Below are 16,820 nucleotides of genomic sequence, written 5' to 3'. Positions count from 1 at the left end.
ATACAACTTTACTTCCTTCAGCATTATTATAGATAATTACTAGCTCTACAAATGCCCCATATATCACTTTCTGAAATTCTGCTTGGCTGAGGAGCAGTAATCAAAAGAGCAAAATCAAAGCGAAAAGTGTATGCCAAGCCTGCAAGTGTGTTTGAAAGAGTGTCTTCAGAAGTCGCTTCTAAAGTCTCACTATTGTCCTATGATCTTCTAGCCTGATTTGGTAAGGCAAATAATGTCGATTTCGTGCCAAAAGAACTAAACCCTCTAAATACACCGGAGCTGCGGCGAATCGAGACAGGCTATCATGAAGCTAAATCTTCTAAAATGTCCTAAAGTAGTCAAAACAGTTGAAGAAATGAAGAAAGCATGGGTGAATATGCAAAAATATGTCGATTTTGAGGTTGTGCAAAACTTTATGGGTGGGGTTAAGGTCAAAGTACAGGCATTCGGATACGGAGGCGAAATTAAATAAAATAAAGACGCTAAAACTAAGTTTAGTTGTTTTATTTGATACCTCAAACATTTGGTAGCAATTGGATAAAAACTCGAATTTTGAGAATTATTTTGTGTGTTGCAATTTTACCGTGGACACCCTTTACGATAAAGTTCCCCATTGGATATCTAGTTGACAGGCCACCAGGCACGAATGATATATCGCAGGCACCGGTTGATAAATACCTGCAGGTTTTACGTTGTCTCCGCTGAGACGCTATTCGCAGGCATACAGCAGTACGGGTTTAACGTTCGAATTGAAAAGTCAGGTTTTCGTATGTAGAGTGATCTGGTTTGAGCACCAGATGTTTCGCAGACCTGCAACGGGAGCTCTGGCCTTTCTGATCCGTGTGGCTATATCAATCTTGGTACCACCAATAGGCGTTATCTGGCTACCAGGATATTGAAAGGCGTCTACTTGCTCAACTTGTTGTCCCACTACTGTGAAGTTAGTGGAATTATCAGTGTTCACTACCATACCCAAATAACAATGCAGGTTTTATTACAGACTTATGACGGTTCTGGTGACCAACACTGGTGGTCCCAAAAATCGTAATAAGATTGCAATAAAACTCAAATTCTTACTGGGGTAGACTTAGGTTTTGCTACGTTGACTGTGAGACCTTGTCCCGTGAGCATGAGATAAACACCCTTATTCTGCGAGGCGAGTGCCGTGACTAATTTGGAATAACCGCGAATGAGGTGACAATTATCACCTAGGTGACTCGCTTTGTCACCTAAGTGACAAACCGTGGGGTTTGTTACCTACACACTTAAATAAAAGCACCGGGCTCGGCAAAATTTTGCCGAAATCTCAACAGCCGACCGTTCGGTAAGATTTTGTATGTTGCCAAACGTTACTAAAGATCCGTAAACGTCGATATACACCATCAACATTTTTACCGAACGTTCGGCTGTTTAGATTTCGGCAAAATTTTGCCGAACTCGGTGCTATTTTTTAAGTGGGTAGATGATACGGTTGTCACCTAGGTGACAGCAGTCAATTCGACTTATCGAGCCGAGTCACGGCGAGTGACAATTGTCGTATTGAGTCACGTGACTCGCAGAATAAGCGTGAAAAATTCATCAGATAGAAACGAAGTAGAGATTTTGGCCCGTCCTTGACGATAACGATGAGAAACAGAAGCGGTGATAAAATGCAGCCATGTGTCACGCCAGCGGTAACCCTTATGGGGTCGGACAAGACGCCGTTGTGCGAAACCTTGTACGAGAACGCCTCGTACTGAGCCTCGATGAGATGGACTAGCTTATCTGGAACTCCTCCTCTACGCCTAAGTGCGCCCCAGATGTTTTCGTGGTTGAGTCGGTCGAACACCTTTTCGAAGTCAACGAACACCAGCAGAATAGAGTCCTGGAATTCGTTGATCTGCTCCAATATAATGCGGAGCGTTGTGATATGATCTACACATGATCGGCTAGCACGGAATCCAGTTTACTGCCGACGGAGAGCAGCGTCGATCTTCTCGTTGTGGATAGTAGCATTGTGGATTATTTTACAGAGTACTTTGAGAGTAAAACAGAGTAACGTGATGCCACATTCAGAGCAACGTGATACCGCATTCAGTAAGGTCTCCTTTTTTAGATACTTTGACCAATACTCCCTGCATCCAGACCACCGGAAAAGTAGTGGTTTCCCATATATTGCTGAAAAGCTGACAAAGACGGGTCAGCTCTGACCATCTCGGCTGAAATACAGTCTTTTTTTTTACGAGTTGGGAAATCTGCTGAGCACCTTAGAAGATACGGTACTATCAGACATACAGTCTGAAATACAGTCTATCCCTGGCGCTTTGTAGGATATAATACTCTTGTTGGCTGCTTCATTTTCATCCAGCGATGGCGCTTTCGAGTTGACGCGAGTAATTCGACGAACTGTAGGCGTCATACACTGCTGGTTTTGTTGGTCTCTGACATTAACAGCCCAATCCCAATCCAATCCGGCGTATCGTTGACGGACAGCTGTTTTAGCTGAATTGGTACGTGCTCGCTCAATGTCGGCTTTTGCCTCTCTCCAAGTTTCATCCGAAATCTTCACCCTCCACCCGCTGCACGCTTTGCCCTTTTCACCTCAGAATTCTTCAATCGGCGGACGTCGTGACGGCACCCAACTTTCTCCTCCCGTCGTTGGACATGTACGACTCGCAAACGTCTCTCAGCGTTAACAAGATGATGGTGGGGTGCTATATCAGGGCTGCACTTGTTGCGTACATCAAGAAGGCTCCTTCGCCATTTTCGGCTGATGTGCAGATGTGGTCGAATTGGTTTTCTGTTCGATCGTCGCGGGAAACCCACGTGAACTTATGTACTGGTCTATGGGGGAAGAGCGATCCACCAATGACCATGTTGTTATTACCACAGAATTTTGTGTAGCTCCCCGTTTCCGCTCATCTCTCCTAGGCCATGGCGTCCCATGACGCTTTCAAGGTCCGCGTTGTTTGAGCCAATCTTCGCGTTGAAGTCGCCCATGTCCCCTTTCGGGATTTTCTCAACCAAGCTGTTCAGCTGGCTGTAGAAACTCTCTTTCTCCTGCAGGTTGGCGCATAGCGCTGGATTGCTGTAAGGTTTCTAACCCGTGTTCTGAAACTGGCAACGATTGTTCTTGCGTTTATCGGTTCCCACTTCATCAGGGTCGTATGTGCCGTCGGGTTCAGTAGGAATTCAACTCATCTTTCTCGAGTAGCATTTTCACCTCGTATGCCAGAATAGAGCAAGGCTTGCCCGGATAATGTCTTATGCTCGCCAGTAACCCGCATGCGGGCTTTACTCAGCCCTAGGATTTCAAGCTTCGGGCAGCTAGCTTCCCTTGCAAGTTGACCCAGCTTGCCCTGCTGGGTAAGAGTCAGTAACTCAGTATATTCCACGTTCCGACCGATTCATGTCCGTGTTTTCATGCTAAAGGTCGTTGCCAAGATTGATTTCTTCTTTCATTTTCATTAACTTTTTTGTTTTCAAGTTTTTAAGTGCTTCTCGCAGTATCTGCGTATGGAAGATGGAACAATTCTAGGTGTGCGTGTGATATTCGATCAAGTGATTTGATCTAAGAAAGAAGATTCCTGGTTTTAATGTTTGTTTAATCGATCTAGTTTATTTTTCCATACAGTCACACTGTTATATCGTACACTTTTGCTCTATTTTACAATTTCATGTTGCTTTCTGTTGCATTTTTTTTTCATATTAAATCTCAAAAATGATTTCATAATTTTACAGTTACAGTTATACCTTTTTATACCCTAATGTTTTATGCACGATAGTTGAAGTCTAGTTTGATTTAACATTAGACTACGTACTTCACGACTTATGGTTTGTCTTTGTTTCATTGCGTGCAATTAGATGGCTTTAAGACTATTAAATTAAAATTTTATATACACGAAGAATTCCGTTTACAAACTAATGCCTTAACACTTAGGAGACCATTTTAACTTTGAATTTGATTATGCTACCTTTCAAGGGAGGGGAAAATGCCCAAATAACTGTATCTTATGTTTACGAGTTTCTTCTATATTACACTATTTACAATTAAATTGTTAGCTAATGCGTTTGCACGAATGTGTGAGCAATCTAAAGCTGACACAACCTTAAAACAACTATTGAAGTACGATTGGCTAGAATTCTGAGGGGTTTTTGGAGTAAACGTATTGCCAAATAAATTATTATACATAATATCTTTGCGTGCAAAACGAAACCAATGACCACTGATGTATTGCCACAAGTTATGGGGTTTGCAGGAAGTTAGCGAGAAATGATAACTGCCCTCCGAAAGAGGACACTTGCGTTTGGTCAACCTCGATCGGTACTTTTACGGGCTGCCCTGTATGCTGTCGTCGCTCTCCAGATATGTCACGTAGGAATCCGTACTGTCGGGATGGTGACCACTGACGTCCATGTTAGACACGAGCGGTGGACCCTGTCCTTGCGGTGGCATCGGGGGCATACCGCCTCCGCCACCGCCACCACCGCCTCCGTCGACACCTACGTCGTAGCCGTGCATCTACAATGAAAGAGAGGGAGGTTAGTAAAGTTACTTGGTTTGTCTAATTTTTGCTTTGGATGTGGATAAATATACTCTGATAGACTGTTGTAGAAGAAAAAACTTAAAATAATTGCAAACTCAAAACTACCCGTGCAGAATGACATCTCTGTATTTTGATTTTGACAGTTGTTCTAAATTATCAAAATGACGTGCAATCAAGAAGCAACAAAATCTGAACTACATCAAGTTAGTGAAATCGTTAAAACTGGCCAAATCCACTGACACCACCGTAATAAAAGTATTTGGCGATCGTTTGTCGGCAGCCAGGAAACCGGGATCGTGGAAAATCGAAAGCCGGAAAGAGGGAGTGACGACGAAAAGAGTGGTCACCGCTTTCAACTTCCCCGTCCGACATGTCGCAAACAAAATAGGACTGTGGTTCAAATACCAACGCGAAACAAGACGGCCGAAATATGATCTCGGATACTGTACACAACGATGCTGTTGAAGTTCCTATGTGTGGTGATGGACGACGGAATCTGCATCAAGGCAGACTTCAAACAACGTCCTGGGCAGGAATTTTATTCGGCAACCAGCAGATATTGAGACTGTCGAAAAATGTTAAGCAATATTTGGTTTGGCCAGGCTTTATCTTCGGACGGCAAGTCACCTAAGTAAGTAAGTACGTAATATTTGGTTCGACAGGTAATGTTTACCTGTGGCTTGAAAAGACTTGGACCGTCATACAGGAAATTTACGCGGAAGATTATTTAGAAAAACGTGAGCTTTCTACCTTTTAAAGAGCAACACGATTGTTTCGTGCAGTGTTGGCCTGATATGGCATTCTACCATTACAAAACAACGGCCATGAAGTGGTATTGCGCCAACAACGTGCAAGGACAAGAGCCCTCTCAACACGGCGGAGCGCTGTCCATCGAGAAATTTTGGGTAACTGTCAGGATAAAATTAAAATTTTAAAATCATTTCACGCTTAATTCCTATCGAAGTGTACAAACTAGTCATTTGGCTCAGTTGTAGATCATTCTATGAAACAGTGCATTGTACTCTAACATCATTTTAATCAATTTGCCTTTTCGCCTTTTTTTCTCTATGCATGTATAAGAGTCGCAACAAAAGTTTTGTGTAATATTCAAAGTTTTAACTGGACTTTTAAATTAATTACGCGGTGCGGCTGAAATTCAACCTTTTGATATTTAAATATATTTTTTGACGTAGGACTATGTCTCTCAGCAAGGTAGCTGGCACAGGGGGTAATTCCAAAAAATCAAAAAAGGCGAGCGCCATGAAAAAAAGAAAGATTTGGACCGCCAATAGCTTTGATATTAATGGTTTTGATGGTTTGAATACCAATCGATTCATGGTAGATGAAGCAATTATGTGGTTTCTATTATTTTTCTATTTCAATCACGGATGAGTGGAAATTAATGAAAAGTTTCAGGATCAATTTCCCCATACATTTTCTTCGTGATTATCTTGTTTCATAGGAAGGGACGGCAGCTAAACACTCCATCTGTTTAGTTTGGTTTGCTTTTACAAAATAAGCAACAAAACCCCCTCTCCCAACCCAACAGGTTGAAGATTCTTTACGATGACGACCGCTAAACCTATACGAATTTGATATCTGTGCTCGGGAAGTGCGCCAGAGTGCAAAACTACCCCTTTTCTTCAACCGATTTGAACATTGAATCTAGTCCTATTTGATGTCCTGAAAGTGAAACGTCATAGAAAAGTGAGCGGTTATCCTTTCCTTTTGCCCATATACTGCAAGATCCATATACTGCACGAATTTGTTCGGAACTGTTGTCTTGGTCGAAAACAGTGCTGAAGCGATATTTGTGCATCGGACATGGCGTAGCAATCCTCAAAGCGAGGAAAATCAGCGACTGTCTTATCCGAGAACAGATTTAAATTGTATTTCTGTCAAGCAAGTAAATAGCTGTAAAGTCGAGTGTCGAACTAGTAAGGAGTAGAAAGGAACTAGTAAGATGTAATATGAAGACATTTTCAAATTGTCAAGCATCAGTCCTACGTGAACCCCTTGTTCGTTCCCTTAGGCACAGACCTCCATACTTTTTTCTATATATGTATTTAAATGTACACTCTTAAATGATTCTACCCGTAAATAGGTCGGATTTAGTTAAAGCTAGGTTGAAACTACTCAAAATGCCCTTGAAATGTACAAACTCAAATTTTGGGTAAAAGATTCAACCAATTTTGGCTACTTGCTACCGATAATTGAATTATTCTCTGTGACAAATAACGCACTTTCCAGTTCTTACTACCAATTTTTTGGTTGAAAAACTACTCAAAATCTGAATTTGTACACTTTAAGGGCATTTTGAGTAGTTTCAACCGAGCTTTAGCTAAATTCGACCTATTTACGGGTAGAATCATTTAAGAGTGAGTAATTCTCGCTGAAACGTGGCCACTACTGACACGAGGTCTTCAAATATTGGAACTTTTGCGCTTAATTGGTTGAAAATGGCTAAAAAATAAGAACTACACTTTTGATACCTCGAAATAATGGACACCACGTTCGCCAAGGGGCCTAACAATTTCAAAAAAAGTTGAATTTTGAGCAAACCTTGCGATCTCTATCATGTGATATTTCATAAGTTTGCCATGAAACAACTAACAAATGGCCCGGTTTTGCAAAGAAGAAGAACAGGGTTTTCAAATGGAGTAAAAAAATTTTTGGCGGCCATCTTGGATTTGGTCTCCATATTGGATTTTATCAAAAAATCGCCGTTTTCACCATGAGCTCCCTAACCGATTTTCGTTTTAAGAACACCATTGGAAAGCTGAGAAAAAATGTTACAAGAAACATTCATAAAGTTTGGAACAAGGTTCACAATTTTCATGTAATTATTGTGACATTTCCAAAGTTTGCTATGGAACAAATTACAAACGACACGGTTTTGTAAAGAGGGGATAGGGCTTATAAACGAAGTGAAAAAAATCGGCGACCAATTTGGATTTGACCGCCATGGAAATTACTTTGGAAATATCACAAAAATTACATGAAAATTGTGAACCTTGCTCCAAATAACTGGTTGTTTTATTCAGTTGATGCCATTGCACACCTAACTTTACGAATGTTTCTTGTAGCATTTTTTCTCAGCTTTCCAATGGTGTTCTTAAAATGAAAATCGGTTGGGTGGTTCATGGTGATTTTACTCCATTTGAAAGCCCTGTTCTTCTTCGTTACAGAACCGGGCCATTTGTTAGATGTTTCATGGCAAATTTATGAAACATCACAAGATATAGATCTCAAGGCATGCTCAAAATTCAACTTTTTTTTAAACTGCTAGGCCCCAGGGCGAACGAGGGGTCCACTATTTCGAGGTATCAAGAGTGTAATTTTTATTTTTTAACCATTTGCAACCAATTAAGCGCAAAAGTTCCAATATTTGAAGACCTCGTGTCAGTAGTGGCTCCGTTTCAGCGAGAATTACTCAGTGCAGAAAAAAAATTATATTTCTGCTTGCGACGCTTACCTGATTGACTAGATGCTGGAATGCGGGTGTGTGGGTGTTTATCGCGCCATTGTTGTCCAAATCGGAATGCAGCGCGAAATCGGACAGCGCTTTCCACGGGGGCTGATAGGCGGTAACCTCGAGCCCGTGCAGGTTCAGCGGTGAATCGTGTCGCACCGGAGAGCTGGCAACCATCGGGATTCCCTGCAGCCCGTAGCCAAGTTTTCGACCTTCCTGTTGGGGATTTGCAAGGAAGTACTATTAGTGGTGCTTGTGGTCTCGAAGGCTCCGAAAGTGTTCACACTGGCCATTACCTTCTCCTGTTGCATCTGCAGCTTCATCTGGATTGTTTTTTTCTTGTCCTTGCAGCGCTTGTTCTGGAACCAGACTCGTATGACGCGTGGCGACAGACCGGTCATCTCTACCAATTGCTCTTTCATCAGTGCATCGGGCCGGGGATTGCAGTTGTAGCACGTTCTAAAATAAAGGAAAAAACGAACATTTTATACTTATGCTGCTTATTTTGAAAACCATGAAAATTCGCCTTAATTAGTCTTATGATGTTAGCGGCCGCTCTGTGTTAAGGGTATTTAAGATGACAAAACAGTAGGTAACTTTATTGGGACAAAACTAGTAGCCACATGCTGAAAGAATAAATATTGTTTTTTATTTGTGAATATGCATATTATAAAAAAACATTGGTTTGCAGTTCGGTAGGCACGTACCAAAGCCGCATTCGTCGGGGCTGACGGACATCGATTGACCATAGCGAAGTCACACAGTTGAAACAATAAGACTTTCTTAAACTGCCAGTCGGTATCGAAGCATTTCAGTAGAAGACCATTTTTTACTGTGTTGCTTATAACGGCTAGCCGGTTGTCTGGAAGACATTGCGAGTCATTGTGCAGTTTTGTGGTTTGAAAATGTGCAAAGGATGTGTGCAGATTTGCATAAGGAAATGTTTACTTTGCTATCGCCACCAGTGCGATAATGCTAATGGCAAATACAAACAGAAAGCGGACGATACAGCTGAATGAGAGTACAACAGCGATTGTCTCCACCGCTGATTCAATTCATTCAAGCAACGAAGCGACGTGGAGCAGGCGCCATCCAACTGATTGGGTTACACGGTTAGAGCGGCTCAACTAGGGTAGTTTGCCAATTTTTGCACACCACCCAATTGTAACCCATTTCTCGGTTTATAAATAATATATCTGAGAACATCAATGTTATCACAGCACTGCGATTGGCCAAAACACAAATATATGTCATTAGCTTTAAATATGTATAAACGTAGTTGTTAGCAAATGAACAGTTGGCATAGAAAATCTAATACTATAAGTGCTTAATTCTGTCTATAACGATTCTGTCGTGATAACGATGTACAGATGTCAGTGCCCTGGTTAAAATGTAAGCGAAGACTCAAACAAACTATGCCAGATTGCAGTCAAGACAAGCACCAGTAACGTATTTGCATCTCATAGTTTTTTTCGCGACGCTCGCATTTGTTGATTTTTGGGAATGACACCCTATCCCAAACCTTGCCGTAAGACGTAGTCCTACGTCAAAAATGCAACAGATAAAAATAATCACCAAAAAAATTGTTCTATGTCAGATATTTTTAAGTTGTGCAAAGTTGGTTTATTTAACCTCCACTACTAGGCTAAATGCCTGCACGTTGGATTTGACGCTACCCATCAAATCCTGTGTTACTTGCACCATCTTTCTTACACATTTTTATTCACTTTTTTCCGGAGCTTTCCGTTCATAATCGCCTAGAATTTTTCTATTGGGCGAAGTTCTCACGAGTTTCATAGAGTTGCCTTCTTCGGCCCAAAAACAATATCGTTGCCTTCATACCACTCCATCACCGGTTTCGCGAAATGATACGTTTCGCGACACCTGACCAAAACAGAGTGTCTCCTTCGTGGGACCAGAGGAAGGGCAGCATGCGCTTCTGGAGGCATTCATCTTTAAATATTTGGCCGTTGATAGTACCGGTCGTTATGTACGGCTTGCTGAATTTGCCCCCCCCCCAGATTTCCTGTCACCCTAAGTACTTCTTGGCAAATTTGTCGACCTTCTTCTTCCGGAACTTCTCCAGAACATTCAGGCGGAACTTGCCGATGCCGATCCGCTTTAATGTACGTTTCATCGTCCATTACGATGCATTTCGGCTACACCAAACACTCGCGGTACAGTTTCCTGGCGCGGGATTTGGCCACCGTATTCTGACATGAAGTCCGGCTCGCTTCATTGTCTGTTGGACGAACCAGGTGAAAAAATTGACCTGCTTGGCCACGTCCCGAATCGAAAGGTTCGGTTTGTGCTTGAAGTAATTACTCACCATCCTTGCCTTCACGGGGTCGGTCATCTTCACTTTTCTTCTGCTACCAGCTCGCCGCTGGGTCGCCTAGGTCTTCTTGAACGATTTTACTACACGGGACACGGTCGAATGGTCGATTCCCAACTGATTCGCGATCCACCTGTGCCTTGATTTTCCACGACCGCGGCCATAATTTTTTGTCGAAGTACTTCTTGCTTGAAAGCCATCTCGATAACCACTTGACAGATTGTGACGAAATTTTCTAAACATGTAAACCTTACACTCAAAACTAGTTTTACTCAAAATTTCATCAATTTTTACCAATGAAATATAAAGTTATAAGTTATTAGAGTCTTTATTATTCGTAGAACTATTTTTTAATGAGTTTTTCTTTATAGGGTAGACGCACCATTAGTGGTGGTAGTACCAGTAGTGGTGGAAACTTGGATTATTCCTTTATTTTTGCAGATTTTGGTACAAGTTTGATAAGTATCGAACTACCAGTAACAGTATTATTTGATAAATATCAAACTTGTACCAAGATCTGCAAAAATAATGGAATAATTCGAGTTTCCACCACTACTGGTACTACCACCACTAATGGTGCGTATACCCTATGTCAATTTTCTGTCCTTAGTAATTCTCATCATTTCATTTCGTTCTTTCAGTTAAACATGTGCGTAGTCGACGTAATCGCATGATTCTTTTTTCGTTTGTTGTGTTTTTGTCTGCGTCAAATATTGAAAATCCTTGCAAAAGTTGGAAAAAACCGTTATTTTACTTTCCCATCATCCAACATATACGCTATGTTTTAGGCTACTACGGTTATTATTGGGGAAAGGTAACAGACAACACGTCTAATATCAAGCAGCGTCGTTGTCATGGACACTGTAAAGTGGAGACCACCGAACAAACTTTTTTTTGTATAGTAACTTGTTCAACCATTGTACAGCTAGTTACTAAGTAACAAGCGTTTGACAAGCTGTTATTCAACAAAAATGTTCGTTGGGCATACACTTTAAAGATGGTAACTTAGACCACTGATTTCCGAAGTCCTAAAAATTACTGCAATTAGAAAATGTGGAATATGTTGATAGTTCGATTTCCATTACTACCCAACAGCTATGCTGGTTGTCAGATTATTTTTTGCGTACAAACTTGACGCAGACCACAACAGAACAATCGAAAAAATCAGAGGGGTTGTGCACAAGACACGACCGCGTAGGTGACGTAGGACTACGTAAGTCTCTTTGTAGCATTAGTAGGATGTATCCATGTATGTAATAATACGATTCTTCATGTATACAAGCTACATACGTAACGTTTATCAAAGTAGTAACATTGTATACATTCAATCCTCAACCGATTTTGGAGTTATATCCATGAATTGATTAAATCTATTTTATTAAACCGAAACCAAGCACTAAACCAAACAGTAAATAAATTTTTATGATCTGTTTCTACGTTGAATAGTGCTTTTCCTCTGGTAGTCGGTAGACGGTTCGCGCGGTTTTCGAAAAGTTGAAAATTTTGCGCAACTTTTCTGCGGCTTACAATAGAACACTGATAATAAAGCATTTACAACTTGCAGACGTTTTGGAAGTCGCCCGTGACCAGAAAACTTATTTCCGTCATTTGTTGGTCGTCCGCAACGGCGAAAAATTCAACTTTTCAACCTCATTGCCTGTGTTATTATGGTATTAACTAGGCAAGAAAATATATTCTTTAATCGTTGTGACGCCCTTAAAAGGACCGATTGTTTGATTATCATAACTCCAGCTTGCAATAAACTTGCACTAACGCACTTAACGTAATTCTCTGTTCGGTAAATTGGAATACTGATAGCCGCAAACTAGGCACGGCTTGTTGCAATAGACCGGAAAGCCTCAGCAGCTGTGCGATCGACGAAGCCGTTCGTGTATGGTCCTGAGTCACGATGAAATACCACTCCAAGTGGCCAGCTGCAAGTGACCTGGGATGATTCTGGTCATTTTGTTGTCGCAAGCAGCATATTTCCTGCCAATTCCAGAACTTCAGCAGCCAGATATTTCATCACGGCAGCGAAACGAGTGCTCCAGCTCCAACACGCTCAGTATACTTTCCTTTCCTCAGCAGCCGACGAACACGACCGACTGGGAACTGCAGACGTGCACCAGTCGAGCGTGGCTTTCGTTTGCCCTTGATGCTTCTTCCTTTGTCGCGTCCAGACAATAAGATGCCAATAAGTTGTTGGCAGTAGCTCAGCTAGCGTTTGAATAACGCTGTTCGCCGGCTTACCTCATGTTATGTACCAGAGCAAGCGACAAGAATCGGTCCCGCCTATTTTTCATGATCCTTCATTCTATCGTCTACCATTAAATAAAATGGAGCATTTCAATTTCAGTCTGAACAAAAGACCAAAGTTATCAGTGAGCCGTTCGCCTTTTGCTGCTAAATTATATGAAGATGCCAATTCCAGAGCTTCAGCAGCCAGATATTCCATCACGGCAGCGAAACGAGTACTTCAGCTCCAACACACGTTCAGCATACTTTCCTTTCCTCAGCAGCCGATGAATTCGACTCACCGCTCGTGTTGCCGTTGGTGGTACATCTCAATAAGGAATTTTCAAGCCAATTAGCAATCAACGAGAAAGGGTAGGATTCCATTTAATTCTCTTGCAACTTTGTTATAGTAGAATTAAATGGAAGTTTCCATCAACTTTCTCGTTGATTCCTGCATTGTACCAAGACTTGTTCGATAATAATTGGAAATTATTCCAACCAATCACAAAGCGACAATTTCTAGTACGACCGGGTTAGAGTTATTTTCAACTTTTCAATGACGCGCATTGAAAACCAATAGTTTTCTATATTTTCAATATTTTTCAAATCGATTTTCTGATCAATTGGTGTAAATATCTTGGAAATCTGTTGAAAATTGACTGAATTATAAGCCGAAGCGTGAAAACGCGCTTCTACTTTGATGACGTCATTTCCAACAACCAATCACGAAGCGAGAATTCTGGTAAAACATACGTTCATTATTTTCAATTTTTCAATAGTTCAACATCAAGAATCCATACTTTTCTTCGTTTGGGTCAATTCGTAGAAGATTTTCTGATCGATTGGTGTAAGAATATTGAAAAACGATCGGGAAACCACTAAGCTATTAGCGTTCAAAACCTGACCACTTTTCGAGAAAGATTGTTTGGAATGACACCCTATCCCAAATCTTGCCGTCCTACGTTAAAAGAATCATTCAAGTCCGTCAAGCCGTTCTTCAGTTTACCCTTTACATACAAACACCAACTTGGTTTTATTATATTATATAGTACTAAATCCTTTCACGAATACTCAGTCACAATTTTCGATGACTTTTTACAATAATGGAGGCCGTATATTAGTGATAAGGTGGCCAATGTTGTCTTCTTAAGTTTTAATCGTTTGTGGTTTATTGGTGTAAATCACATAATCTTGCAGGCCAATTCCCGGGTCCATTAGTGCGAAATTACTAATTCGCCTAACTTTTTTTTTCAACAAATCAATTGTGGCACGCGTGATGTGGCATGTTGCACCGTCTTGTTGAAACCATAGCTCTATTACATTGAAGGCACTCAATACGAAAAGGTCGGTGATCATGACCCTGCAGCGATCATCATTAACTGTTACGTTGTGACCGACAACATCGCCGAAGAAAATTAGACCAATAATCCCATACCGACTCACAGCACGCACCAAACAGTGTCTTTTCAGGGTGTGTGGAGTAGAGTGTACAGTAACAGAGGTGCGCAAACGATTCATAATTGTTTGAATTAATTGCTCTGATAGACGATTGGGTCGTCCGTAAAATGGACGAAAAACATTTACCACGGGAAAACGTGGGACTACTACAATATTTACGCCGACGATTTTGATGACGATGACACAATTTATGTTTTTACTCTAATGAGCCAGCTCTAACGACTAGGAGAGACAAGTAAGCCATAAGCCTGAACGGGTGTGAACAATTTTGACGTCGCGAATTTTTCGTTTTTCGTTCATTATTAAAAATTTTAACATTTCCCTAACGGTTATTGTGCAGTGTAAAGTAATCATCGCGAATCATGTGAAATCAGCTAATCAAAAAGAATGCGATCTTTCGAGTTACATTTTCTGGCTCTCGAAGTACAGTTTGAAGTGATGCTTTGAGTGGATATTGATTACCCACTGAATCGAGATTCGTCGTTTTATCCATAGTATTCCGGAAATATTTAAGGACATGGCCGATTCAAGTGACATCGATTGGCGTTGTATTTAACCTGAGCACCAGATTTGAAATCGGGTGAGGTCGTTCCTTATATTTATTTATTCTTTATATACTCTACTGTGAAATCAAAGGGCAATGTAAGTTTGAAGTCTTCTATTTTCCCGGAGGGGAGAGTTTTCGATTCTTCGGACATCTTGTTTCGAAGATTCTTGATTCAGTTATTCTTCGACAATTTTTAAGTGACGGTAACGGCGAATTTTGTACAGTTATGCACAGTTAATTTTTATATATTCCAAAATAATTATCTACTTTTGGGTTGCTGGTGTATTTTATATATTTTCAGTGAGCGAAATAAGGCGCTATAACCTTGGCCAATAGCAGCCGGGCTTTTGGTCTAAATGCCATAAGTTCATCCCCGAGGGTCCGGAGTATAACTTAACCTTTATTAGCAAAGATACTCCCAACGAAACCAATTTACAGTTAATCAGAAACGGTTGGTACGAGACGTCCCCGTTTCTTCTTCCCCTGTTGATTTTGAAATGCAACTATGTATGAATAACTTATTCACACAAGATTTATTTCTTATAATCGTCTTTGCGGCAATGCTTCACAGTTGGCCTGGCCGATTAAACATTTGCAATATATCTCTGATATTTTGCAAATGTTAATACAGACAAGAAAATAATTTGAAATATTTCTATAATTAGAAATAATTTAAAATTATTTCCAGGAATCCTTTATTGTGGCTGTGTTGGTATTAATAAGAATAAGAATAAGAATAATGAGCCAGCTCTAACGACTATTTAAGCCGTGCTCTTAGCCTTTATAAAAATAACGTTGAATGTAAACAAAAAATAAATAGGTAAACATTAATCTTAATTCAAAGCTTTCCAAATTATTTGGTTTTAGAAATTAAAAAACTTCCGACGTTGTTGTTTCTCCTAGTTTTGTAGATAGCGAGGGCCAAAGATGAAAACAATAAGCCGCCCGCGTTCAGTTCAGCATGGTAAACCGGGATCGCTTTGTGAGAGGCCATCTGTGGTGGATTGGGCTCTCGTGACTTTGACGGCTTTTGGTGATTTTGGTCGAGTGAATTTGCTTACACAAATTGTACGAGCCAGCAGCAAAAGGTGTGATCAGCACGTTCGTTTAAATCGTGAATATCGTAAAACTTTATGATCCTTTTGCATGCGCGCGAACAGAGAAGAAATGAACGGATAAATATACGAACCTTAAGGTATGCAGTTGCTTCTCGTTGAGCACCGTTCTCACTCGGGTTGGTTTTCCGTCAGAGGGACCACTGGGTCCCTTACCTCGCATGCTCTTGTGTGAGCCAGATTCGCTCCCGGAGTCTGGAATAAATAGTTAGGAAAAATACGGGATTTTATTACCATTGTGAAAAGCAATTCAAGCAGAAAACTGCAAATTTCCGGCGGAACCTGTTTTCTCTTCTGTTCACAGGTGACGCTAATTGTTGTACTGCCAATTGGTTCTACCAATGCGGGGGCTACTAGGCATCCGGCGAGCCACAAACACGGAACCATTCAGAACCAGAAATGCTCAGCTCATGGATACAGTGTGTGTTCGGTCGCAAAGTAAGCAACTGAATAAAAGACCGACACGAAAAACAGAGAACCGCAAACTCGACAGCAGAGATTCGCTTTTCATCTTCGCCGTCGCGTGATTACGTACAATTGCCTCTTCTACTATAGTTTTTCAGCATGGCCATTGAATGTGTGAATCTGTGGGTCTGTCTGGTGTGCACGCAAAGTCTATCCTTCGATTGTGAGCTGAACAGACCGGGCGTAATTACCATAATACATATACCATACCGCGGTCTTCCTCTATGACCATCACGTCAAGCTTCCACTGAACTGAACTGCTCTCGGTGGTTCCCTTTACCTATCCGACTTTCGACCTAGCTTCAATAGCATCCTCTCGGTGTCGGTCTGCGGTTCCTTTGGGTCAATAGCTAAAGAATAATGTGCACCATTTGGCTACGGGGTATAATGCCTAAGAAACTATTGATTTGATTTGAAAATGCGTTTTCCCAAATATTTTCGAGATGATTGCTTTTCTCTTTTCCCTTTGGTTGCGGAGAAAATCCCCCAAATCGGTTGTTCTGGAAACGCCGTAAGGTGTTGTGCTTACTACGCATCAAAATGAAGGTGCGCAATTAAGAGGAATTTACTCTAGTTTTTTTTTAAATTACACAAAACTAATTGAAGTTTCTTGAAAATGTTTTATTTTATTGGATAAAAAAGCATTATTATTAGTGCCCACAATATC

The 16,820-nt window shown here is 41.0% G+C and overlaps 1 protein-coding gene across 1 annotated transcript in view; it reads right to left on the bottom strand.

Moving 5' to 3' along the window:
• Positions 1-4,309: 4,309 nt before the first annotated feature.
• The window catches only part of LOC128742812 (insulin gene enhancer protein isl-1), a 99,703-nt gene continuing 87,192 nt past the window's right edge, over positions 4,310-16,820 (bottom strand). The window contains exons 5-8 of the mRNA XM_053839284.1: positions 15,763-15,883; positions 8,295-8,457; positions 8,002-8,214; positions 4,310-4,501 (exon numbers count right to left, since the gene is read on the bottom strand). Coding sequence (XP_053695259.1) covers positions 4,310-4,501; positions 8,002-8,214; positions 8,295-8,457; positions 15,763-15,883 — 689 coding nt within the window. The remainder of the gene's footprint in view (positions 4,502-8,001; positions 8,215-8,294; positions 8,458-15,762; positions 15,884-16,820) is intronic.

The sequence above is a fragment of the Sabethes cyaneus genome, chromosome 3 (assembly GCF_943734655.1).
Source record: "Sabethes cyaneus chromosome 3, idSabCyanKW18_F2, whole genome shotgun sequence".
In the NCBI taxonomy this organism is placed as follows: Eukaryota; Metazoa; Arthropoda; class Insecta; order Diptera; family Culicidae; genus Sabethes; species Sabethes cyaneus.
Note: the sequence above shows the minus strand (reverse complement) of the source record. Positions and strands in the feature narration are given on the sequence as shown.